Genomic DNA, 25,700 nt, shown 5'->3' with positions numbered 1-25,700 from the left:
GACTTATTCAGTATGCTCATGTCTTTTTCACAGTTCCCTCCAGTTATTCTAATCATTTAATCCTCCTGAATTGAACATCAGCTCTTCGAGACTTTTGCATCATTTTTGCTTTAATGTTTTTTTTCCTCTGTGCCAGAAAACACTGTTATTCCAGACAAGAACTCACAAATTAAAACAACTAAAAATTTTGTTAAAAGTCTTCCAACTCTAAAACTAACAATCCCTACTGTTTTTTTTTTTTTTATGTGACGTCAATTCTCACGGTCAACTCTGATTTTTCTCTAAATCAATTAAATATATGTTCATAATCATTTAGCAAATTAATTTACATCAATAAAAATTGATGGTAAACCTACTGTTTGTTATTATTTATATTATATGTTGTTTATCACAAAAACAAATTACATTATAAGCAGACATTGTGAGTGTGCAACATTATAATGGTTATTTTTATTATTCTTTCAGTTAATGAAGTAATCTTGTATTTTTTTTTCTTAAGTATGTTTATTGAGGTTTTTGTTCTCTATTTGAGGAACAATAACAAACAGGCCAACGCAATCAGCATTAATAAGAGCTGGACGGATATAATAGAAAGAAACCCTCAACAGAACAACACATAGGAGCTCTTTAGAGAAAATAAATCACTGAAATAAATATCCAAGATATAATAAAAGTTCAGATCATAAGAAAAAATATAAATCCAATATAATCATTGCAAGTGTTGAAGCCACTGTGGAGTTGAAAAAGCTCCATGATTATCTTCTGCCAGTTTGCTTTAGAAGGAGTTCTGTCATTGATCCATGATATAAAGATATTCTTTCTTGCAGCGTATGCACAGACATCGTGCAGTCTGTGAGAAATAGCACCAATAATTGCATCTTGGCTCGGACGCCCGAAGAGCAGAGAAACAGGCTTCATATACAAAGCCTCAACATTGTTTTTTCCTCTGTATCTATGAATTTTGGGACAGGACCGAACACAATGAGCGCAGGTCCCCACTGACATTTTACATCTGAGGCACAAAGGTGAAAGCTGAGGCTTCATTTTGTTGCTTTTGTTGGGAGAGATTTGCCAGCGGTGCAGGATTTTAAAATGCAACAGTCTGGCAGGGTTACACACGGATATTCTCTGTGATACCATTTCAAATCCCAGTTATCCTCTTCAATATTTACACCAAGTTCCTTTTGACACGTCTAAGCAACTTCCTGTACTTTCAACACATCAGTCTGTCTTAAATAATCTTGTATTTAATGCAGCAAAAAATACCCTCCTTTATATAATAATAACGCTGACTTTCTGTATGTCTGACAGAGTCGACAAAATTCAAGTTTTCAGCGGCAAGAAATGGAATTTAATAAAAAAATGAAATCACTGGGAGATAATGAGTTTTAATAGCCAAGATTTTGATCTTTTAACATGTATTTTTCCAGCATAATTCAAGAGTAAAAATCTCAATACCCTGAAGTTAAAATACACCTTTATAAAAGACTCCATGGGAATTTATCTTGCTTTAAAGGGATAGTGCACCAAAACTCCAGCAGTGTTTAGCAGACTAACAAAAAACCCCAACCTTCAATCGGCATGAAGGTGAGTACATAATGACTGAATTTTCATGTGAACTATCCCTTTAATGCAGCAAATTAGGAGGAAGATGGGTCAGCGTGTGCACATCCAGTCAGAGGAGTTGATGTCCTCGTTTTTGAATCAACAGTGTGCAGTCGTGGCCAGCAGCAGGAGGTCGCCCCTCCCTCTCCACGGTGGAAACAGCATTCAAATAAGCGCTGCATTATAATAAATGAATAAATGAATATTTTAATGTGCATACTGCGTGACGTAGGACCCTGCTTTAAGATCATCTAGAGAATAGCAGTGTTTGGAGGAAGCTTAAGGTCTGTAAGTAATATCTTACAGGACAATAAGAGTATAAATTACCAAGTAATTCGCTAATCTCTCATATCTCAGACACATCAGTTGTAAGTAGTGTCGGCTGGTGGGACACAGGAGCACATCCTGATATCTTAGAAAATCCATTCATCCATTATCTGAACAGGCTCATGCTCTGCAGGATCGCAGGGAGCTGGAGACCAGCTCACACCGACTGAACACTTTCAGTTTTGCTCACATTTTATTGTTTATTTATCAGGCACTGAAATATGGCTATTTCACACGGGGCTACAGACATCATTATTTTTTCCTAGGAGGGCGAAGTCATGACCTGTACTCTGTACTCTGTACGCTTGTCTGTTCCTTTGTGTTTGTTTCTTACAACATCACAGACAGAATCACGATCACAAGAGACAATTTTTAAAGAGTAAATTATGTTTGATTTAAACAGAAACAGCTGTTTTATTGTTCTCCTCAAGCTCACCAGACTCCCTTTTGCAGCCATAAATAATATCCAGCTGGCAACATTTCTTTTTAAATTTGATTCCCTAAATTCAATATGTTTAATTTTATGACCAAGTAAAAGTATCCACTTGTTTTGAATCTAAGCTGAAACAATATTAAATCAAAACTTCATGAAATCATTTTGAATGTTTTTTAGATCATATTATCTGTCTAATTTTTGTATCTGATTTCAGACTCTATATTCAGATTCATATTAAATCCTCTGCAGAGACCATCAGCAGACATTCTGTGGAACAGACAGAAAGGCCTGAGGACAGCTGATGGATACAGAGAATATGTTTTTTAATTTCTGTTTACTGCTCTTAAAGAGTCTATACCACCTGCAGAAGAAGTGTTACAGTGTTTGTTTTCTTTTGTTTACCTCTGATGAATGTAAAATAATGGAAATGCTGCTTTTTTTGTTTTGGTGCCTAAAAATGGAACGGACAAAAATAAAGATTAATGTATTCATTACAAAGACTAAAACTCACAAGGCTTACCACTTCCACCCTGATATTACTGCGTGCATGCACACACACACACACACACACACACATAGCTGGAGACTGGTGATGGTTATAAATGACCCAGATATGATTTGTCATTAAAGCAGCATTTCACCAAAATTATCTTTCAGTAACAAGGAGACACAGGGTGTGTGTGTGTGTGTGTGTGTGTGTGTGTGTGTGTGTGTGTGTATGTGTGTGTGTGTGTGTGTGTGTGTGTGTGTGTGTGTGTGTGTGTGTTGGAGTGCTGTCCTTGAGTTTCTGGCAGACGAGATGGATGAGCTGTAATTACACTGATAGAGAGATGATCGGAGGAGGAGAAGAAGAACGAGAGGAAGAGGAGGAGGAGGAGAAACAAGGTCGTGCATGTATTTGTCCTTGTATAGAAGCACGGACGTGTGCGTGTGCATATTTCTGTTTTAAATGTTATGGTTGTTAAAGGATGATGGGATATGAGACGAGTACAGCAGCAGGAGGTTTTGACTTTTAAATCAGAATCATAACAGACATGATGGACATGATAAACACTGTGAAGCATAGAAATGAAATGGAAAGAACAGCCTCAACAGGTTGGACTCACTCGAGACTGTTGTTGACTGATGTGCAACAGTCAGACAGCGGCGGCAAAACTCAACACACTCTTTACTCAAGTAGGAATACAGACATTTATTTACAAAAAAAGACGAAAGTGAAAGTACTTATGTTGTTTTTGCCTTGTTCATCATCTTCATCTCTTACAGCTTTTCTTCTTGTTACGTATTGTTATAGCTTGTTTTGTTTTCTTACGTCATTTTGTCTGTTGTCTTGTTACATAGTTTTCATCTTGTTACATTTTGTTATGTCTTGTAACATGTTTTTTTGTCTTGTAACAGTTTTCATTTTGTAACAGCTTTTGTCTTGTGTCTCGTTACATAGTTTTCATCTTGTCATGTCTTCTTGTGTCGTCTTACATTAATTTCATCTTGTTACGTCTTGCTGTATCTTGTTACATGTTTTTGTCTTATGTCTTGTCATGTCTTGAGGGCAACGATGCAGAATAAAAATAATCAATAATTCCCCTCAAATGAAAGTAGTAGAAAGTCCAGATATTTGTGTTGAAATGTAAGGTGAGGAAAAGTAACTCTTGGTGCCAACACTGGCCCAAACTTGACCCAAGTGCTTGAAACTGGAGCTGAGTCTTTGCTTGAATTATTGAAACACACAGACGTGAGTTATACCATTGAACTAAGTGTTAGTGAGCCCAACTAAAGCAGCAGATTGGATGCTGGTAACTATTTTTTCATGTTGCAGACTGTTTTTTTTTCTGCAGAGGAGGCCTTAGAGAGACATGAGCTAAAACAGAGCATTTCAGACAGAAGGAAAATAGAGCTGCTGCTGCTGCCGCTGCCATGGAAATAATGTGTTTTTGGAACATTAAAGCATGTAAATCTATTCTAGCAGGACGCCCAAATAAAGGTACGAACCTGAAAATGAGCATAAAATGGCCATTTTGATGGTGCCAATTTGCCAAAATGTCAACAAAAACCTAAAAAAGCAAGGTCCACAGTGTGAATCCATTGCAATAGTATAATCCCAGTTTGAAAAAACATGGAAACTGTAGTCCAGAAAATTAGAGCATGATTATCTCACAAAAAGAACAAAGAATAACAGGAGCAACAAAACCATGAATATTAGCCTAATTTTTTTCATGTTGCACTAAAGACACTGAGACATTACTGAGGCCAAACTACATGGTTCTTTTAATCCTGGAACAGTGACATTGTCCTCCACACAGTCAAACACTACATCTGTCCTCCACTGCAAACCTGGAAGCACAGTTTCCTCAGTTTTGGTTGTTACAGATTTGCTGTAAAAACTCCTTGATCTTAAGCAGCAAAATGTTCTCATATCTGGTCCACATCCAACTAAAATTCAGTCCTCTCGGGCTCTAAACACATTCGAGTGTTCATCAACTCAGCTGTGAGAAAAGGAAGTAATGAAACTATGACGACCTCCGTATAGAAGCAAGTTAATTATCTCTAATCTCAGAATACCAAACTGCTATCTTGACTTCAAATCTTAATCACTGTGTTCTTCTGACGGAACAAAAACTGTTATCCAAAGTAAAGATATCGTCTGGAGACATTAAACTGTCATCTACAGATTTAAGCGTCAGAGATTCTCATTCAGACGACATCTAGAGATGGGAAATTATGTTCATGAGCATAAATATCAGATCATATCTGGAGATACAAAACATTGTTTTCATGTGATGACAACTAGTGTTGCCACAGTAACTGCAAAATATAATGTCAAAACTCAAATCGTGAAGATAAAATCTCCTGCTGCGTTTTTTTTAACTGGCTAACGTATCACTCGTTTGCTGACGTAGGTCACTTTTCACTCCTAAGTGAATGACTCTGGTTTAAAGTAATCAAATAGTTAAAACTGGTTTTCCTGCATTCCACAACTAAAGAACTCAAGTTAAACAGAACTTTCTCACTTTGTAACGAATCACAGACTAAGATTTGAAGTTAACAAGACTCACTCACTTTTGCTGAAGCAAGAGAATTGCTTTATTTATTGGCAGCATGATAAGTTATTATTAACTTGTTATTTCTACTTGACTTTTTTACAGTATATAATCAATCCCTGTCCACAGCACTGATACCAAATGGGATGTCAGAGGTTAACTGTTAATTGGTTAACCAATTACAACATTTCTGACCACTTACACGTTAGCGTGTAGGTTAATTCTGCATACAAACAGTCTGCTAACGGCTTGATAGCGAGCAATCTGAGGTAAAAAAAAAAAATTAAGCATGTTGTGGGAATATTTCCTCCAAAAAGGCAACAAAACATCTGTAAACTGTGTGATGCTACTCTTCAGTTTAGTCATAGTACTGCAGTAGCACATTAAGAGCAAACACCAGGCTGCCAAGTCTGAGGATGGCCCGCAACCACAGATCACATTTCTGCCAGTCGAGGGAAAAAGCTTGATGCACACCAGCATTACACCGGTGTTACCGCCTGGTTCCACTGGCACGGCTGCATCAGCCAGCGGAGCTGAGAGCGGCCATTCTAGACAAAACGTGGCTCTACAGTCTTCTCCGTGGAGAACACGCAGCGAGTCTTTTTTTGATGGACGCCACGTCGAGCTGCCCGGAGTAAATCAAGCAGGGCAGCATGTCAGACACAGGGACGACATAGAAGATCCAGTCAACTTTCAAAATAAAGGACTTTGTGCAGACTCCTGATTCTAAAAACAGACAGTAAAGAAACCATTCAACTCTGTAGCCAACTTTACAATTAATCAATCAACAAAATCTGAGAAATTCAACAAGATCAAGCATGAAGCCCTGAGAAGGACAGATTAAACCTGCAACACCATACAGAGCCCGTCCCCGCCCACACCACCAGTGAACAACACTTTGAGGAGAAGAAGAATGAGCTAAAGGTTAAGCTAGCAAGGCAGAAAAACTAGCTTTGACCACTGACTGCTGGACAGCTCTTACAAACAAAAAGCTTCATCACAGCAACACTCACTTCAGCCCAATCTGTAGACGACGAAAACCAATCTGAGGACAGGGAATGCAGTACCAAGGTGGTTATCTTGTTGGGTTTGGCTCCAGGGAATACAATACTGAGGTAATTTACTGAGTTTCCTAATGGACAGATAGGCTTTACCTGTTGCTAAAGTAATCAGCCACTAACTGCTGCATCGTGTTGATTCACTTACTTCATCACAGCTGACTGGGAGCGACTCTCTCAGTCAGCCTTGAAACTGACATTCCTTCTACCAATCAATTAAAATCAGTATCAGATTAAATAGGTTTCATCAAACCTACAACCGGGACACACACAGATCTGCATTTCAGTGCTTCTCTTCTCCCAACATGATCACCCTGCAGTATTTCCCTGTGCCCTATAATATCATCTAGATTATCTCTGAGATTTAATGTGTAATATCACCTGTTACCTCCTGGCCTTGAAGTCTTCTCTCTGATTAGCTTGGATATCAAACTATCACAACTCTAATATTATCTGAAGGTAACGACTGCGGCTCATATTAAGTGTTTTAACCCCAGAGCTAAGGATTTAATGATACAAAAACACAGTTTAGAGGTGATCAGGGCTTAAACGTGTCATTATGTCGAGATAACGAGCTTCACACAGGTTTCATCACGGAGTCTTTTCTCTCAGCCTCGAGACAAACGGGAGTCCCAGAGGACGGGGGGAGAGCAGAGATGACAGAAGAAGAAAAGGAGAAGGAGGCAGACACAGAATCAACAATATTTGGTATTTGGTACATAATGAGATCATTAAGTCAAGATCACAGGATGTGTTGGAGAAAAATAAAACAGAGAGCCGGAAAAACAGAAATTCTTATCTTCAGAGAAGCAGATAATTAAGTCAGAACCATGAGATAAGAGTTAGAAAAATACCTTTGTAATGCTTTTGCTTATTCAGTTTTGTCTTTTTAACTTCCATGAGTTTTATCTTATATCAATTTATTGTTTTTATTACGTTAATTGCGTTTTCTTCTTAATTTCTTTCTTTCTTGCCCAGTTTTACACTTTTCTGATCATATGTTGCTGACATGGTAAGAAAGAAGTGTGTTGAGACTCACCGTCACGCCGCTGTCCGTCTGCGTCTCTCTGTAGGTGAAGTTACAGACGGCCCAGGCCAGGTAGTACGTGGACATGCGGGGCGTGCGGGCGAAGCGATTGGTCACCCAGCCGTCTTCATCCGACAGCGAGCTGCTCTCGACGGGCATGTTGGACAGGGAGGTGTACTGCGGGTCGTGGCGGAGGGTGAGGGTGAACGTGGCCTTGTAGACGGGCTCGTCGAAGCAGGGGAAGGCCTTTCGGGCGTGGATCGGACTGAACTGAGTCACCGCCAGGTAGCTGAAACACAAATATCCTGTGTTATTATCATATGAAGTTCACTCTGAGTCTGCTGAGCCTAGTTCTGTTGTCCACTAACGAGAGCTACAGTTAGCAGCAGTTAGCTACTAGCCACTTTAACAATAGCTAAAGCTATGTGTCTATCAGGAAACTCTATAAATCACAAGAGAATTGAAGGTTGACATCAGAGGGAAAACCAGAAAATATGATCCAGTTTCCAGCAAATCACGATTCTCCCAACTCTGCCTCTGATTGGTTTAACCAACCCAAGCAATGAAGGTAACGAGTACTAGCCAATCAGAGGCAGAGCGGGCAGGTCTCGTCTTTACCATGATAAGAATCACGCTGAGCTTCACTCGGTCCAGAGAGTTTGAGTTGGACCAGGTCAAGCTTCACCCATTTGGTTCTGCAGTGAGCACCACTTGGAAGGTACTACAGCCTTACAAACATGACGTCCCGGATTTTACCTTTCCCCTGCTTCGAGAGGGACTTGTCCAACAAATTACTAACCACCTCATCTTTTAGACAGCAGCAAATCATCCCGGCTGTGTCAGATGTCGGCCACTTATTCACAAATCACTACACACTACACAGGGATTTTGATGTAGAGGTTAATGCAGTATATCAGACGCCAAAATCAAACAATTGTGGACAGAGCTCAGGTCATTCCTTTCATTCGGTAGCTGTCTGAAATTGTTTTCCCTTGTCAGTTAAATGCAACAGTGGCACTTAGCTGTCATTCAGTGACATTTGATTGTACCACTGTTTATTGCAGTGTGGGATTATTTGAATCCACTGTTTTGGGTAAATGGATTTTCAGACAATTGTACAAAATGTGAGACCTTCTATAAAGAATACATTGTGAAAATTGATCAATTTAGGACACAGCAGTAAAAGTGGCCATAAAAGAAGAAGAGACACTGGGACCTATCCAGGTGAATGGTACCGGGGGTCATTACCATGTTCCACAGGTTTACATAGAACATAACAGGTTAGGAGTAGGGGTTAGGGGGTTAGCATAGAACATAGGACCCTTGGAACATAGATACACTGCTGGTGCAGGTGGGTGCCATCATTAACATTGGAGTACTGGGGTACATTTTTGCAAAAGGTGGGTAAAAATGTGGGCAAAATGTCTAGTTTTAATGACACAGCACGTTTTATACTAATTCCACATTAATGACCACACAGATGTCATGTTTTCGAACAGTCATTGCAAAGCCACAAACACATGCGCTAACATTCAAATATCCAACAGTGGAGCAAAATTGCACACAGCACAAAAGATGCACTTCAATCAAGGGCAATAAATGACTTAAAGTGCCTAATGAGGAGGAAAACATCTGGGGTAGATGATGAGAAAGCTGAATTCTCTAAACATCCTCCACGCAGAATTCATTTGAGAAACCATTACAGGAAGAGTTCATTTTGGGAAACTGCCAAGAGTTAGGCGAGAAGATGGATACCACTGACATATCTGTACACTACGCAAGAAGCTACCGACAGCAGCTAGTTAGCTTAGCTTAGCATAAAGATTGAAAACAGGGAGAAACAGCTTGCCTGGCAAGCAAATAAGTATATTCCTAAATTTTAAACTATTCCTTTAAAGGGATAGTTAACCCAAAAATGAAAATTCAGTTATCATCTACTCACCCTCATGCTGACTGAAGGTCGGCTTTAGGTTTTTAGTTCACAAAACACTGCCGGAGTTTCACAGGAAAACAGCGCTGCAGAATCTCCCAAACAATGGAAGTGAATGGTGACCAAGCTGACTTGAAAGATGTCATTTAAGCCATGTTTTTAACCTAAATCTTCAGTGTAGATCCTGAAGCCTGAAGCCACGTGAACATGCACACTGTCTGAACTGGGTGTGTGTGGTCTGGTGGTGTGTGTATGCAAGTGAACGGCATGTCGGGGGTTTAGGAGACTTTGATTACACTCGCTTCCATTTTTTGGGAGAACACTGTTTTCCTGTGAAAGTCCATGAGGGTGAGTAGATAATGACTGAAATTTCATTTTAGGTTGAACTATCCCTTTAAGAAATGAAATAAACCAATAGAATTGTCGATTTTTGCTTAGACAATGAATGCAAAACAGCCCGACTTGAGCAAACCTTATAGATGACTGAAATTCACTTTTGGCATGTCTTACAAAAACTATAAACACAAAGTATACAGAACTGACTCAGTAATGTCGACTATACAACAGTATCTATCTAAAGTTTGCAAACATTAGTCATCATGAGCAGCTTGTTCATACCACACCAAGTTGGCTGCAACAGCAAAACTCCTGAGTGTATTGAAATGAACAATGGCGCTTCAGTTTTATTGCTTATGAATTCACTTTTCATTTATAAGAGGAAGATAGTGTTAGTTTTTCCTTGTAAAAGTTATGGTTTTACTTAAATTCAGAGGTCCTCATGGACCGTCTTCTGCCTCTCCATTTCTTTCTCTCTTTATCTCACTGTAAACCTTCGCTCTCCTCCTCCTCCTTCTTCCTACCAGCTCTCGCTTCCTGTCTTCTCCCGCTGTCATCATTTCTCTACACCTTCTTTAATTTCTCTTTTATGCCATTAACATCCTCTGCCTTCCAGGTCTCAGATCTGTGTGCCAACATGTCTGCTACCTGCGTGGAATGAAATGAACTGCGTTATTATCGTCACAGGAGAAGCATGTTTTTCTGAGGCAGATGGAGAGTGTGAATTGTAATGCGTAGGAAAAATGGCGTGTTGCTCTTCTCAGCTGCAGTGGTACATCAGGCTGCTGCCAGTGTTGTTGTCCCCTCTCTCTGTTTGGACGCGTTCGTGTCCATCCCCTCCAGAAAGACACATAAATGTTTTTTGATCTGACGCCTCAATCGGCAGGACAACATGCCTGTGCCTTCCAAAACCAAACACATCTGTTTGCTATGGCTTAGGCTCAGTTGGGTTATGGGAAAGGATCATGGTTTGGCTTAAAGTGGCTTCTTCGTGAAGGTTAAAAGACCTCAGTCAAGGTTAAATAATAATGGTGGTCATGGCTGAAATAAACCAACCTTGACTGTTGGTAGGAAACAGGAAATGAACAGCAGTTTGTTGATAAATACACCCACTTCTGAAGGATAAGAGTCATACTGTAATTAGAGCAACCACTGGTGGGCTTTTCAATGTTTTTGGGAAGTTGTTGAATCGTCTTTACCGAGTCTCAAGATCATGCAAGAATCCATCTTGCCAGGCTTTAAGTCAAGCTCTTGTGGCCAAACCACAGTGGTTGGACCATTCAGCGTCCAATGAGGAACTACTCACAGTAATGGGCGTGGTTTAGATGTGACAGCAAGAACAAAGGCGGCTCCTAAAGAGTGAGCTATGAGATTGTGAAGAATATATAACAATGGTACAACCTTGTTATATATCGATCTCATATAGCAACGTCTGTGTTTGGTGAAGCTTGGTCTGTCGGGGTCCATGAGATGTAAATTTTGTAACCAGGGGTCTACGGGTGGCCTGTCCTGGGCTGACTTGCCCACACGGCTACTATAGATTTGAGTTTGAGGTCTGTGCACAAATCCAACAGGACCTGACAGATTTGGGTTGGGTTGGGCCGAATTTCTCACATATTTCATGGGCGTACATCAGGTTTGGGCTGTAATACTATTAGTAGTAGTAGTATTGTCACTGCCAACTCACTGCATGGAGGGAAGCTTGAAAAATTTTGGGATGTAATTTGGTTTGGGCTGAAAGATGCTAGTGAGGGACGGGTTTGGGTTGGGTTTTTCGGGCTCAACGTTTCAGGCCCAATTTAAATTCTACAACAGATGCCAATGTACAGCAAAAGACGAGCACGCCGCTGTGACATAGTAGTAGTAGTAGCAGTAGTAGTAGTGTATTTGGTCAATTTTAAGCCGTCCATCTGCTCGAGTTCGCTTGCTTTCTGTGTTTTAAAAATGCTGTCATATTTCAGACTGAATGTGAGAATTCATGAACGCTGGGTTCATGTTTGTTTTGCACAGATCCAATTAGACCTCAAATTGTCTCCACATGAGTAAATACAATATTGGACATCAGTCCTGCTCACTGATATGTGACATTAACAAAAAAGAGTCTCATAAAAGCAGAGATATTAGAGGGAGTTCTGCCTGAATCTCCGCTGACTGACACATCTCTAGTCTCACATTATATATCATTATATTGACTGGCCCCAATTTGCTGCACATTTGGCTCTGAATCCAGCTGATTGCATAAAATGAGTCCCGTTAGGCAGAACTGCTGCTGCATTAAATGACCCATGAAGTGACCCATAATTTAATTTATCATATTCGTATTCACAACTGGCTCTGAATCGTCCACTTTCTGGCTCAGGTTTCAAAGTCGAAGCTTCAACTCACGTAACTCAAGTTCCGTAATAAATCCATACAGAATATGCGATGCTGTCGTATAAAGCTGGATTTTGTTTTAGTCTTTGAACCTTCAACACCTATCAAAGGAGAAATTTCAGGTGGAATCAGAGTTCAGGGGGTTAACGGATAATCCTCTGAAGTCGGAGCCGACAGGTCGGCTGTCTGCCGGCAGAAGTTTTCACAGGAAGACATTTTTACTTCTTCAGTTTTCTTGTTCGGTTTGAAGAAACTGCTGCCACAGAGAGAGATAATCCAAAATAAACACGGGGACACTTTCTGTTTCCTCCTGATTTCTTTAAGCTGAGTTGAATGTTTTCATATCGGAGCTTTGTTACGTTCGTCTGTCAGTCACCTGACAGACACAGGAAGAAATTAAAAACTCCAGGAAATAATCCCTCTGAAAACTTTGTTATCGCACTCGCGCATTTCACTCCGAGTGTTTGTGGAGGAAGAGATGAAAGGAATAAGAGTGGGAGGAGGAGGAGGTGGAGAGGAGAGGATGGGAGTAAGAAAGTATAGGTGGAGTGAAAAGTAGAGTTAAGGAAAAGGTGGAAGGAAGTTAAGATGAAACAAGGAGTGAGGGAAGATAAGAAGAAAAGGAAGGAACAAAAGTGAAGGAAAAGAAGGATGGGAGCGGACAGAAGAGGGGAAAAATATCAGAAGCCACCATGAAGCACTAAATATTCAAAACAGAGGAGGTATACTGGAGGAGAAAGATAAAGAAGAGAAAGGAGAAGGAGAAAAATAGGAAAAGAACATGAATAGAGGCAGAGAAGAAAAAAAAAAGAAAAATAATCATGAAGGACAAAAAGATACAGGAGGTCCAGGAAGAAGAGGCAGAGGAAGAGGAGGAAGAAAAGATGATAAACAACTGGAAGAAAAGGAGGAAAGGACATTAAAGTGAGGGAATATCAACACTGACACTTCATCAACTGCAACATATCAACAGTCCTGCAATATCAATCAATCAATCAATCAATCAATCAATCAATCAATCAATCCACCAAAACACAAAGAACCCCAATATCAACAATCCACATTTTCAAGAACCCCAATATCAATCCACCAAATGATCAAGAACCCTGATACGGACACTCAGAATTTTCAAGAACCCCAACATCAAGAGTCCAAATGATCGAGAGCCCCAGTATCAATAATCAAAATAATCAATAACCCCACTGTCAACCCACTGAACGATCAAAATGACAAAGAACCTCAATATCAACACTCCAAAACATCAAGAGGCCCAACATCATTACACCAGAGTATCAAGAACACCAATCAACACTCCAAAATGTCAGTAACCCCAATATAAACACTCCAAAACATCAAGGAGGAGGAGGAGGAGGAGGAGGAAGGACTGAATGAAAGATGAGCCTGAGAAGGAGTGCAGGTCAGAGGAGGAGGATGAAGAAGATGGAGGAGGAGGAGGAGGAGGGGTAGTGAGAGGGAGAGGCGGACAACAGAGGCAGCGAGAAGAAGAGAGAGTGAAGGAAAAAAAGAAACCGAAACAAGGTGTGGAGAGGTAATGATAGCGGGAGGATGAGGTGAGGAGAGGGAGGAGGGAGGAGGTGAAGAATGGAGGGAGGGAGGAACGGAGAATAATAAACAGGACGAGCGAGGCAGACAGAGAGGGGGAGAGAGAGAGAATAATGGAGAAAGCCTGAGAGGGACGAGATAAAGAGAGAATCTATTAGAGGAGTGGATGAGATGTTACACACACACACACACACACACACACACACACACACACACACACACACACACACACACACTCCTGCATAAAAGCTCAATAAAACCCTGATATTAACACACACACACACACACACTCGACGTGACATCCTGCCAACAGTCGCCGCTGCCAAGGTAACGCTTGTTGTCACAGTAATCCTGATTGACAATCAAGCCTACAGCGTTGCCCCGGACAACCACGGCACGTAAACACACACACAAACACGCACACACCGATGCATGAATTCATGCCGCAGCGCTTCGCATCGTCTCCTGAGCGCCAGAAGAGAAGTGAAAATGACATCATTTCCTGCTGTAATGTTTGCCATTATCCCGCGTGGAGTCGAGGCACCACAGAAGAAGACGTGCGGGCGCGTGAACGACACGCCGGGCACACACAAGGAAACGCACACCTCATTCAGATTCAGAGATGTGACTGAAGGAGAAACTGTTGAGTCAGGTGCTTTTCTTTGTGTGTGTGTGTGTGTGCGTTAATTTCTATATCTCACACACACACACACACACACACACACACACACACATACACATACACACACACCGGACATACTGATCTCTTTAAGCAACGTCTCAAATTGCAATTCCCCGCTTTCACATTGAAAAGGCTGCAATCTGTGTGTGTGTGTGTGTGTGTGTGTGTGTGTGTGTGTGTGTGTGTGTGTGTGTGTGTGTGTGTGTGTGTGTGTGTGTGTGTGTTTTGCTGCTGCTGCTATAGTTTTACACAGGAAGCCAGTGAAGAGGCTGATTCATCATCTTTGGTGTAAAATATGCAACTGATGGAGGAGACGGTGGGAGGAAGGGGAGGAGTTGGGGGGTTGGGGGGGGGGGGGGGTGGTATCTGGTTGTTCATTTAGGGAGCGAGGCAGGAGAAGGTGAGGGTGTAGGAGAGAAGGAAAGGAGAGGAGGAGGTGAGAAAAGAGAATGTAAAGTTTAAATAATACCATTTTAAGCACTGGTGCCCTCTTGGATGCCCCTATGGTAGATAAAACCTGATAAAGTGCCCTCTTCTGTAATGTTTAAACAGTTAATATCCCCCTGTGTGTTTTTATTATAGAGGTGGAGGAGTTATACTTTAAATCTGAGTCACACTATACAACCCCAATTCCAAAAGTGTTGGGACGTTGTGTAAAACATAAGTACAAACAGAACGCAATGATTTGCAAATCTATTCAACTGAGTGCATTTAATGTTCAAAATGATAAACTTCATTTTTTATTTCGTTTTATCAACAACATCCAGAAATGCTGCTGACACTCTGGGCCTGAGCTCGTCTGAGATCACTGGTGGACCCAACCGCAGTGGGTCCATGTTCAAAAAACTGCCCTCTTGGGCAAGAGTTCAGTTACTAGACTGACCTGCCTGCAGTCCAGACCTGTCTCCTATTGAAAATGTGTGGTGCATTAAGAAGCACAAAATACGACAACAGAGACCCCGAACTGTTGAGCAGCTGAAGTCGTATATCAAGAAAGAATGAAAAAGAATTTCTCTTTCAAAACTTCCACAGTTGGAATTGGATTTGGGGTTGTGGAACCCAGACTTTGGAACTGTTTCACTATAAATGCATCACGACTTCCTGCCCACTGGTGTCCCACCACATGCAGCTGGTGACCTTTTTGTTGTTTTCACCCCTCCTGCCTCTCAGTGTTTAACTGGTGGCACAACACAGCAAGTGGGAGAAACACACCACTGTGTCCAAACATGTAGAACGCTGAAAATCTGTGCTGGTCATTAGTTTTTTAAGAATCTCTTATGCTCTCATGTTCGTGTTGTGACTCTTCAGATGGCACCCACCGCTTTGGTCTGGAATCAAATAACTGAACAGGTCGAGGTTTCCTTCAATTGTCCAGCGAAATGTCCCAACATCTACTTGATGGATTGACAGAAAATGTAACACAGACATTCATATACAGATATCTGTTTACACAGATTAGACTCTAACTCTATTCTTGTGTCTCTCGTTGCTAGTCGGACTGTAAACAGCGAGTGGCACACAGAAGAGAAAGTCTTGGCCTAGATATCCGTTATCTGAATATCGACCGGCTACACCGGAAGCCCTGAAACATTGGCTGCCGCTTCCACAGGCTAAAACGCTGTCAGATGGGTTCCGAGCTTGGATGTATTATAGAGAACTGGATACAGCGTTGGAGGCGGGCCTCCGCTCATCCCTGTGAGAGCTGTTCAGTGGCACATGAAGCCAACTTCCTTTTTGGAGCATCTTTAGTTCTACATTGTACGGCCCATACAGCATGTAGGGACTTCGTTCAGCCAAATGGCTAACTTCAGGTTTAGCCTCCCCTGAACTGAATGGGATAAAATTATTTAATTATGCAGCTTTTCTGGACTTTCTGAATGTTATTGGACCAAACTGATGAAACAGAAACGAGTCATTTCACTGGAGTTGTGATGCTCAGAAACATGTATTTGCTGTTTTACAGCTGCTTCTTTCACAACCAAAAATATTTTTGGGCTGTTACACAGTTTGGCCGCTACATCAAATTGGGGGTTTGGTTCCAGCGCTAATTATCAAATGTTAGCTTGTGTGAGCATGTTAGCATGCTGATGTTAGCATTTTGCCCACCCTAGCATGACTGTCAACTCTTGACGCACAGTATGCAATTTCTACCACTAGGGGGGCTCTCACATCAAAACACCAACAAAAGATATAGTTTGATGACATCATGAAGTCGCATGGGATCATGGGAGTTGTTGTCTTCGTTGTTAAACAACCACTATTGCTGATGAAAATCTATCTGATGTGACTCAGGTAGGTCCACAGACGAGGTATTAAAATTCTAGCAACATAACATTTAGTCACGTTCACCAACTTCCCTCCTCACTCTCTGATGAATGTGGTGTTTCCCTGGACGCCGCTGAAATGCACCGCTACCTTGAATAAATTACAGATTTCTCTGAGTGGTTGGACTAATGCAAGTAGAAAACTTAAAATATATAACATTGATCTATGCGTTTTTAGACATTTTAATGCAGAAATGTTACTTATTATAGCACTAAGTCTTGTCTGGCAGTATGTTTGCCAAGTAAACATGGCAGAATTATCTCAGTATCTTCATCTGTTTCTTATCTTTTGTACAGAGAAGGTAGTCATTTTTGTGCTTGAGCTCAGTTTTAGAGGCGCCCTGTCATAAACACAAAGAGATGGAGTGGAAAGTTTGACCTGCTGATGATGAAAACCATCAAAATCAATAAGATTCACTCTCCGGGCATCATGAATTTGATGGCAATCCATCCAACAGCTGCTGAGATATTTCTCTCTGGACAGACGCTTCCATCTGCACGGCCACACTGCTAGAGTGGCTAAAAAATCAACAGGTCAATTTGAGGTTCAGGCAAGAGAGTCGCAGGTCCGTCTGAGGTCAAAAACGACATGTTGGATTTGTGAAGACCTCTATTACACTGCACTCTCCTCCTCCTCCTCCTCAGTGTGTGTGTGTGTGTTAAAAGCTCACAGAATGAATGAATTTATTAAGCCGCTTCAGTTGACTGCCATGTTAGATGGGTTACCCTCTGACACACGCGCTGCAGAGTGGGTGAGCGCCGTATTGATCTGAAACATCTCATCTCAACACTGGATTAGCCTATCAGAACGAGTCAGAGAGGAGCAGCTGATGAAGAAGAGGAGACTCTGGATGTTGACCAATCAGCTTCTTTCTACCCGCCATTAAAATGAAGCCTCTCATCCAACCTTCGTTAACCATCCGTCTCTCTCGTTAACAGTCCAACATCTCTGTTCCCTCATCAAACCCGGCCTCGTTAGCTGCCTTACTACCCCTCGTTAACAGTAATTCGTCTCCTCGTTAAAGAAGGAAGCTCGGCGAAAAACAGCCTCCGTCTAATGAAAAAGTTCCTCGCAGGATGTGTGGGGGGGGGGCACGGCCCCGCGCGGGTGTTTTTGGGTTTCTTTGAGAAGTCGGGGCTTCAGGAAGGTTCTGCATCAAAGGAAAGAAAGGATCCAGCACACGTTTTTTTTTTAAAGCTCACAGCTGGAACATTTTTATCAACACCGAGACATGAGGGGACTTATTTTAATTGTGCAAACACAGCGACGAGTGCAAAGCGGTCGGTCCTGAGAGCTCAGACTGTGTGGGCGTTTCTGGTTCATGGCTGTGCAGCAGAGCCAAGAGCAAACAGGATGGGTGAGATGCAATCTATAGATCAGAGGACATGGTCACAAATTTGCATTGCTGCTTCGCCGGGAGTTGAACTTTGGTGAACTTTGACCGGCGAAGTCGGAGCCTCGACCGAAAAAGGGGGATGATTCTGATCGAAAATTAAAATATAACTGCTGTCGCCTTGTCAACTTTAGTTAGGGTCTTCAGTATTGTGATGAATGGCAGCCATCTTGAATTGACGCCAATGGCAAAAACAAAACGACAATGAACCCACATTTTCATACAATACTGACACCAGGAATCCAATGCAAAGGTCACTGATGTGCTAAACCCACTTTGAATTGGTAAAAAATAGGAAAATAACACATTTTAGGCTCGTAATAATGTCAGTTTTGCTATTTTGTTTTGCAATAGTTTCCTGCAGCAGCAACATGTAACTAGTTTATTGTCCAATATAATTTGCAAGGTAATTATATGGATTTCAACAGAGAACAGGGAATGAAAGTCTGAGAAAATGGTGACAGAAAATGGCATCAAACTTTGAGAAAAGTCTGAGAAAATGGCAAAAAAGTCCAAGAAAATGGCACGCAAGTCTGAGAACATGGCAAGAAAGTTTGAGATGACAGTTTAATTGTCGGAAAATATGGAATAAAAATCCATAAAAAATGTGGATGTGAGTCTGAGAGAGCAGTTTGAGCTCATGAGTCCAGTGACGGTGCATGGAAAAGACTCCTCTGGTTCAGTGACCTATACATTAGCAGAGTATTGATGCGTCTGTTTTTATCCTGTTGTGATGTCACGTGTCACGTGATCAGCAGACAGCAGGTCAGTGGAGTCTGGAGACTGGATTTATCCTCGTCTTCAGACTGGTTTCACTGGGAGACGACAGCAGCCGCAACATCAAACTCATCTTCAGTCATTTGCATAAAGATCAATACTAAGCTCAAACACTGATACTGTGTGTGTGTGTGTGTGTGTGTGTGTGTGTGTGTGTGTGTGTGTGTGTGTGTGTGTGTGTGTGTGTGTGTGAGCACTAATTAATTCTCCCCCTACCAGCATTTAAGCGTTTAAGCCCAGCCTGGGGTTTATAGTACCTCAAATCTCACAGTGGAGCGTGTGTGTGTGTGTGTGTGTGTGTGTGTATGTGTGTGTGTGTGTGTGTGTGTGTGTGTGTGTGTGTGTGTGTGTTAGCGGTAGCCACAGTGCTGCATCAAGCTAATCCTTAAGCTAACAGTGAGCTTTGTGTACACACACACACAGACACACACCTCTCAGCAGTGTATAACGTCTCTGAACATCAGTGTGTGAATCTGACATTTTAAAGCAGGTTTCTGTATAAAAGTGTAATTTTAAAGAATAATCACTGTGATTTTTTATTACTGTGTGTGTGTGTGTGTGTGTGTGTGTGTGTGTGTGTGTGTGTGTGTGTGTTCTTGCTTTGTTGGTTAGTCACCAGATTAACATATTTATGAACCAAGACTGGCACCTTTAAAGAGTCTTAGTCATGCATTCATTTTTATTCTCATGATGTGTCTGGAAACATTCACGTTTGTTTATTTCAGCAGCTAATTCTAATAACTCCATCTCGTCCTCGCTGCTCTCACAGCGACGATGTCGAAGTCTTTGTCACGCTCACACGTCAACACAAAGTTCACCACGACAAAACATTTTTAACATTTAATCAGAAGGGCTTTAGTTTAGTGGATATCTGTAAAACAATTTTGACATGTTAAAATGATTGTGAATAATGGAAATGTGATTTCAGATATGTTAGAAATGTAAACAAGCTGTTTAGAATATGTCGACCAAACTAGCATATTTGTTCCATTTGTCTAATTAGCCTTAATTAGCGTAGAAATTCCAGATATTTTCATTTAAAATATCTATAATGTCATTTTGGAAGTGGAAATTGCTTTTTTGATACCTCAAATTTAATTCTGACTAGTTATAAACGGAATTATAGATATTTCAAATAAGATGAAATATCAATTTTAAGTACAATTGACCCTTCCTAAATCTGTCCTTAAATAAGAGCTGATCAAGCGTGGAAGGTTTAGGAACAGAAAACCCTGAATTATGTTTAGGGCAAGATCATAGTTTGAGTTAAAAATGATCACTCTCACAAGTCTGAGATTTTCTTCTAGACACGTCCCACTTAGGTAACACTAACTAGCTAGTTACATCTGATAGTTTGATAGATTGATGTAGATTAGCTAGCTGGTTAGCTTTAGCAACATTAGCAAATTTGTACTCTCTTCAAAATGTGGTTTTCTTTTCACCATGGACAAGTCCAGCACATAGCATATTTGAGTGCAGAAAAAAAGAGAAATTTGACCAAACAAAGTCCCAGAAAGGGGCGGGACTTACGAGGGGTCATCTGTTACTAGAATAAATATAATTTTAAGCATTTAAAATTGTATTCCAGATATTTGAAATATAATTTTAGACATTCTTGCTATTTACAGTTTCAAGCCGACATTAATGTCTTAATTTTCACTAAATAGAATTTAATTTTAGATATCTGAGACAAACTATCACCATGAAAAGTAAAAACAAATCTCACAGGCACGAAGCACAAAGTCTCATTTTGGTCTGTGTCTTTCAGTTCAGTCATGTGCAAACCGTTTTGTTACTGGACAAGTGTGTTCAACCAAATGACAAAAACTATCAAAAATTAACATTTTGACTACTGAGAAGTAAATAGATATATTTAATTGGAATTGCTCCTTGTAAAACTGACAGTGTGGACGTGTTGGTTTGGAATTCTAACTAATCAAAAAGCAATTCTTGATATCTACAACTGCTTCAACCACTATTGATTAAATATTAAAATGGCTTTCCACTCGTTTCTCTTCTACATGATGTTTAAGACATCAGGTTGGTGCACAGAGTCGACAGTAACCAGGTTTCAGTCAGCCGAAGCATTAAACTTAAACTAACAGGTTGTCGTGTTGTGATCGAGCTCTGCTGGCCCATCAGCTGCTGTATTGATCCGTTATTGATCCAAACAGCAGCTAACAGTGAATATGGGACCACTGGTGGCGAAGACACACAGAGAGCGAACCTGATTGGTGAGGAATTACAGCAAAACGTGTGTTTGTCAGGTGTTAAAGTGTTCTGTCTCGACTGTGAGTCAGACAGACAGAAAAATACAGTTTCTTCACCTGTCTGAGAAACTTTTACATCAAAATACACTCATCAGTTCACTTCATTCTTCTGTTTCTAACAGCTTATTTTATTGACTGCTGATTAAAAAACTGCTGCTGTATACATTACATGAGCAAAAATGCTAATTTATGTCATTAATTAAGCATGACTGATCTGAATCTGAGGAAGTCAATGAAGAAATCAATGATGCAAAAAAGCTATGTCAACATTAGCAAAGAAAAAAATCAAGTCAATTTAGTGATTCAAATAAGCTATCACTGTCTCGTTTGCCTTGTTTGAAATTCTGCGAGTTTCTGGGTTTGTTCTTTTGTTGAGTTTGAGGTTCAACATAATCTGAATCAGTCTTAAAGGGACAGTTCACCCAAAAATGAAGATTAAGTCATTAATTACTGGCTTTATTTCATTATTCTGCAAAATACTGCAGGAGTTTCACAGGAAAACTGCAGAACCTTCCAGACAATGTAAGTGAATGGTGACCAGTTTTCTAACACAAAAAGCAACAGAATAAAAACATAAAATGCCTCCAAACTGCTTGTTTGCACACCGTCACACCACACACACACACCCAGTTCAGACGGTGTGCATGTGGCTCCAAGCTAAGGATCTACAGTGAAGATTCAGGTTAAAAACATGGTGTAAATGTCTTTTTTTTAGTCAACTTGGTATGTTGGAGCTGTAGGACACTTAGATTACAGCAGAGGAGCAGTATGGAGGCATTTTATGCTTTTTTTTCTGTTGTTTTCTGCATTTGAAAACTGGTACCCATTCACTTCCATTGTTTGGGAGATTCTGCAACACTGTTTTCTTGTCAAACTCCAGCAGTGTTTTGAAACCTGAGCTTCAATCAGCATGAGGGCTTCTAATCACAACTTTATCTAAGTCTAAAACCTCATATTTTGTAAAAAACCTGTTGTTTTCAGACAATAAAACACAAGAGGACGTGTGTTGTAGTTGTAAAACTATTGAAAACTTAGTTTTAGCATCACAATCAGTGTATGTAAATGTTCATTTAATTAATTCAACTCAGCTTAGGCCAACTGCAAATATCCCTGCCATGACTATTTCAATTCCAGCTCTCTCGATTGTGATGCGGTTTGATAAAATGCGGTTTAGTTGTTTTGTTTGTTGTTGTTATCAGTCATCAGTGTTTATCTGCCTCCTGTACAAACAGCAGCGTCTGTCCTGCTCTGTTCATCGATCCGTCAGAAGCATCGCTCTCTGACTCTTTACAGTCTGATGACATCAGTTGGGTGGTTTTTTTATCTCTCCTGCAAAACAGAACCACGTCACCGCCACCTGGACGGAACAAATAACAAGAACACCTTACGAGCTGCAGGGGTGAAACTCTCATTAGTCATTTTAACAAAAAAGAAGTAATGTTTGTAAAGCTCCTTGTGTTGAAATGATGGGTGACTAACCGATGAGTCAACGTTTATTATGAACTATCGTGAGTCTTTTGTCCAGGTCTCTCTTTTGGGAGCCAGACTTGTTTGGATGAGAGGGTGGAGCTGGAGAGGAGAGGGATTGTTCCACTAGAGTTGGGCGAGATGTTAAAATTTTCCAGCCGTCCATCGTCAGCCCGTCCATCTGCGTTTGACGATATATTCATCCAATCAGACAACTCTACGATACACCTCTGTCCTGACTGGATCTGACTGACAACCTGAGGATACGTCATGGTACCCACTGATCAAAGACATGTCCAAAAGACATCACTCCAACGTCCTCTGAAAAGACGTCCTCTGAGGCCCGAATTAAAGTCTTTATGACATGTTTATATGACATCTTTTCAATGTCCAATGTTGACATCCACAGAAAGAGTTAGCCCCAGTTTAGCACATAGAACTTTATTGCGTACAGGTTCTCTCCATCCAGGAACAAAAATAAATATGTTCTTAATAAACATACATGTCATGTAGTTTTTTGAAAGTGCTTCAGTTTTAAATATATCAGGGAGTAACAGAACAAAACGGAGCAGCAACAGTTAGCTGTTCGGTTGCAGGTGACACTGTGCAGCAGGAAATCAACTACTGTCTGACTTCTTTATTCAAACAAAGTGAGTTTGTTTGGCTGCACTGCAACCAGTTTTTGCTGTAGTACTGAAACACACTTGATGTTGCCATGGTGACTAGAATCACCTTAGAAACAACTTTAAAGGCGAATACAGAAATACTTAACAGATAAGACATGTTTCTTTTACCATGTGATTTTAAATAATTTCAAATATATAACACAGTGACATGGAAGTGCTTCATATGACCCACCAGTACTTCCAGCCAATCAGAAACTAGTACATACCCATGGTTTAATACAGAGAAATGACTGCATGTTTAATGACTGAATTAAACTTCAGTTAAACTTCGAGATAAAAAGTTTCAGTGTGAGAGAGAGTCCTTATTTGGTCATAGTTTTGCTCCTCCATCCAATCACAAGTGAGCGCTTCTGATTTCATCAATTAACTATGACTTTGTGTTTCTGCAATAAGTGGAACAGACGTTGATAAAATGTTCTGTCCCTGTGGTAACACACACACACACACACACACACACACACACACACACACACACAGATGGAGGCCACACAGACACAAACTCATGCATGAAATAATAAATGTATCAGCACACAGTCTGTTTCCCATCAGCACCGTGGGGAAGAAATCTGATGTGGAAACAACTCTGCAGCAGAGGCTTATGGGAAATTCATAAGGAGAGAGTGAGTGGTGTGTGTGTGTGTGTGAGGTTTGATATGTGGAACACACACTGACACATGCACGCACACATTGTGCGCGGCGTGTGTGAGTTAATCAATGTCGTGGATGTGAAGCGTTGACCTTTTCTAGTTGAACCACCTGCTGCTGCAGGAAAAATTAGTGCGTTTCCGTGTGTGTGTGTGTGTGTGTGTGTGTGTGTGTGTGTGTGTGTACCGTCTCTCTCTCTGCAGGGTGTACGAGCTCCTGAAGAAACCCAGCAGCTCGTCCTCGATGGCGGCGTCGAAGCTCACGTTCAGGCGGTAAACTCTCATCGGCTTCAGCTCGCGGTGCAGCACCACAACGTACATCTGATTGGCCGGGTAGGGGAACTGGCGGTGGATGCGCATGGCTCCGCCCCCTGGCCTGTTGGCAGGACGGCCACCGGCGCCGCCCTCTGCTGTAACGGACACCCGGTCCACCTGAAGAGAGGACAAAGAAATAGAAATGCGTCTCTGTCATTTATGCGTATTATTTTTTCCCCTATTTTCCTAAATGTAGCTAGCTTAGCTAGCTTAAAAAGCAAGCTGCATATATACAACCTCAGTTCCGTTTTAAACAACGTCCCAAGTTTTCTGGAGTTTAAATATTCAGAAACTGGCTTTGCAAATGTTTAATGAAGAAGAGAATGCATTTAGGCCTCATGAGTACAGACGCTGCTTTGTTGCAACACTTAATGTGACCTTTAAAAGATACATGAGCTACTTCAGATAGACACCTTGTGTCTGCTGCTCCTTCAGTGAACCATATCAAACACACCCTTTGAATCTGCCGTTCCCTAAAGGCTGCAAACACTTGTTGCTGCTGATGTTAATGTCATTTCAGAAGCTCCGCCTCCACCCCAGCATCCATCTGCGGGCTCCAAGTCTAAATGTACCTGTGGGGAAATCGATCCTTGTCACTCCACAGTTTCTGCTTTACTGAGCTGAACGTGTTCCTCTGGTGAGCGACCAGACAAAATGTTGCATTGTTTGCTACAGCAGCTAGCTAAGAAGTTAACAAAACATCACATTGTTTGCTTGCTAGCTTAGAAGTTGACAAAACCTTACATTAATTGCTACCTAGCTAAACATTTACAAAGGGTTATATTGTTTGCTAGCTAGCTAAAAAGTAAATTAGTCTGTTTAACCTCCTCATGATGATTCATGAGCTAACTTCTCCCTTGTTGGCCAAATGAAATTATCAGTAGCAAACTTAAAAAACAGAAAACAGCACAGCAGTGAAAACAGACTGAGAACAGAGCGACTGGCAGCGACTGTTTTCACAGATCAGCTGGAGTGACAGCGACAAGAGAGGCAGCAGAAAACTCAAGGGAGTTCAGTCTGTCCCTTAACCTTCTTCAAAGAACTTCATTATTCTTCTCAATTTGCATAAAATAGGGAGCTATTTTAAAAGTTAAACCACCTCTAGTTTAAGTTTCTACTGTTAATACTAGACCACTGTTTAAACTGGAGTTTAAATCTTTGGTGCAACAGTAATTTATCAGGGATTTTAATTTAATCTTTCTTAATTTTAAGATAGTTTTAATGTTTGTTGCAACATAATTTAATGATTCAGTTAGGTCTAAAAATAAATCATTGTCGGTGCCGTCTAGCCTCAGCAGGTGTTGAAGGTCGCCCTCTGCTGTCCAGGTCAATCACTGCAGTCACAAGAATCAAAACATACGTGACAGAGTCACACGCTGCTGTTGAAACTCACTGATTTGCAGCAGTTTCAGTGCCTTTACAGTTCGTATGATGAGAACTGTTGTTAA

General features: G+C 40.9%; 1 protein-coding gene across 1 annotated transcript in view; it reads right to left on the bottom strand.

Annotated features, from left to right (window-relative positions):
- Window positions 1–25,700, bottom strand: part of LOC146307053 (thyrotropin-releasing hormone-degrading ectoenzyme-like) — a 196,880-nt gene that overhangs the window by 162,831 nt on the left and 8,349 nt on the right. The window contains exons 2-3 of the mRNA XM_084711463.1: window positions 24,125–24,369; window positions 7,504–7,780 (exon numbers count right to left, since the gene is read on the bottom strand). Coding sequence (XP_084567589.1) covers window positions 7,504–7,780; window positions 24,125–24,369 — 522 coding nt within the window. The remainder of the gene's footprint in view (window positions 1–7,503; window positions 7,781–24,124; window positions 24,370–25,700) is intronic.

This window comes from Lutjanus erythropterus, chromosome 22, assembly GCF_056507025.1.
Source record: "Lutjanus erythropterus isolate fLutEry1 chromosome 22, fLutEry1.hap2, whole genome shotgun sequence".
Taxonomy (NCBI): domain Eukaryota; kingdom Metazoa; phylum Chordata; class Actinopteri; order Lutjaniformes; family Lutjanidae; genus Lutjanus; species Lutjanus erythropterus.
This window is presented reverse-complemented; position numbering and strand designations above follow the sequence as displayed.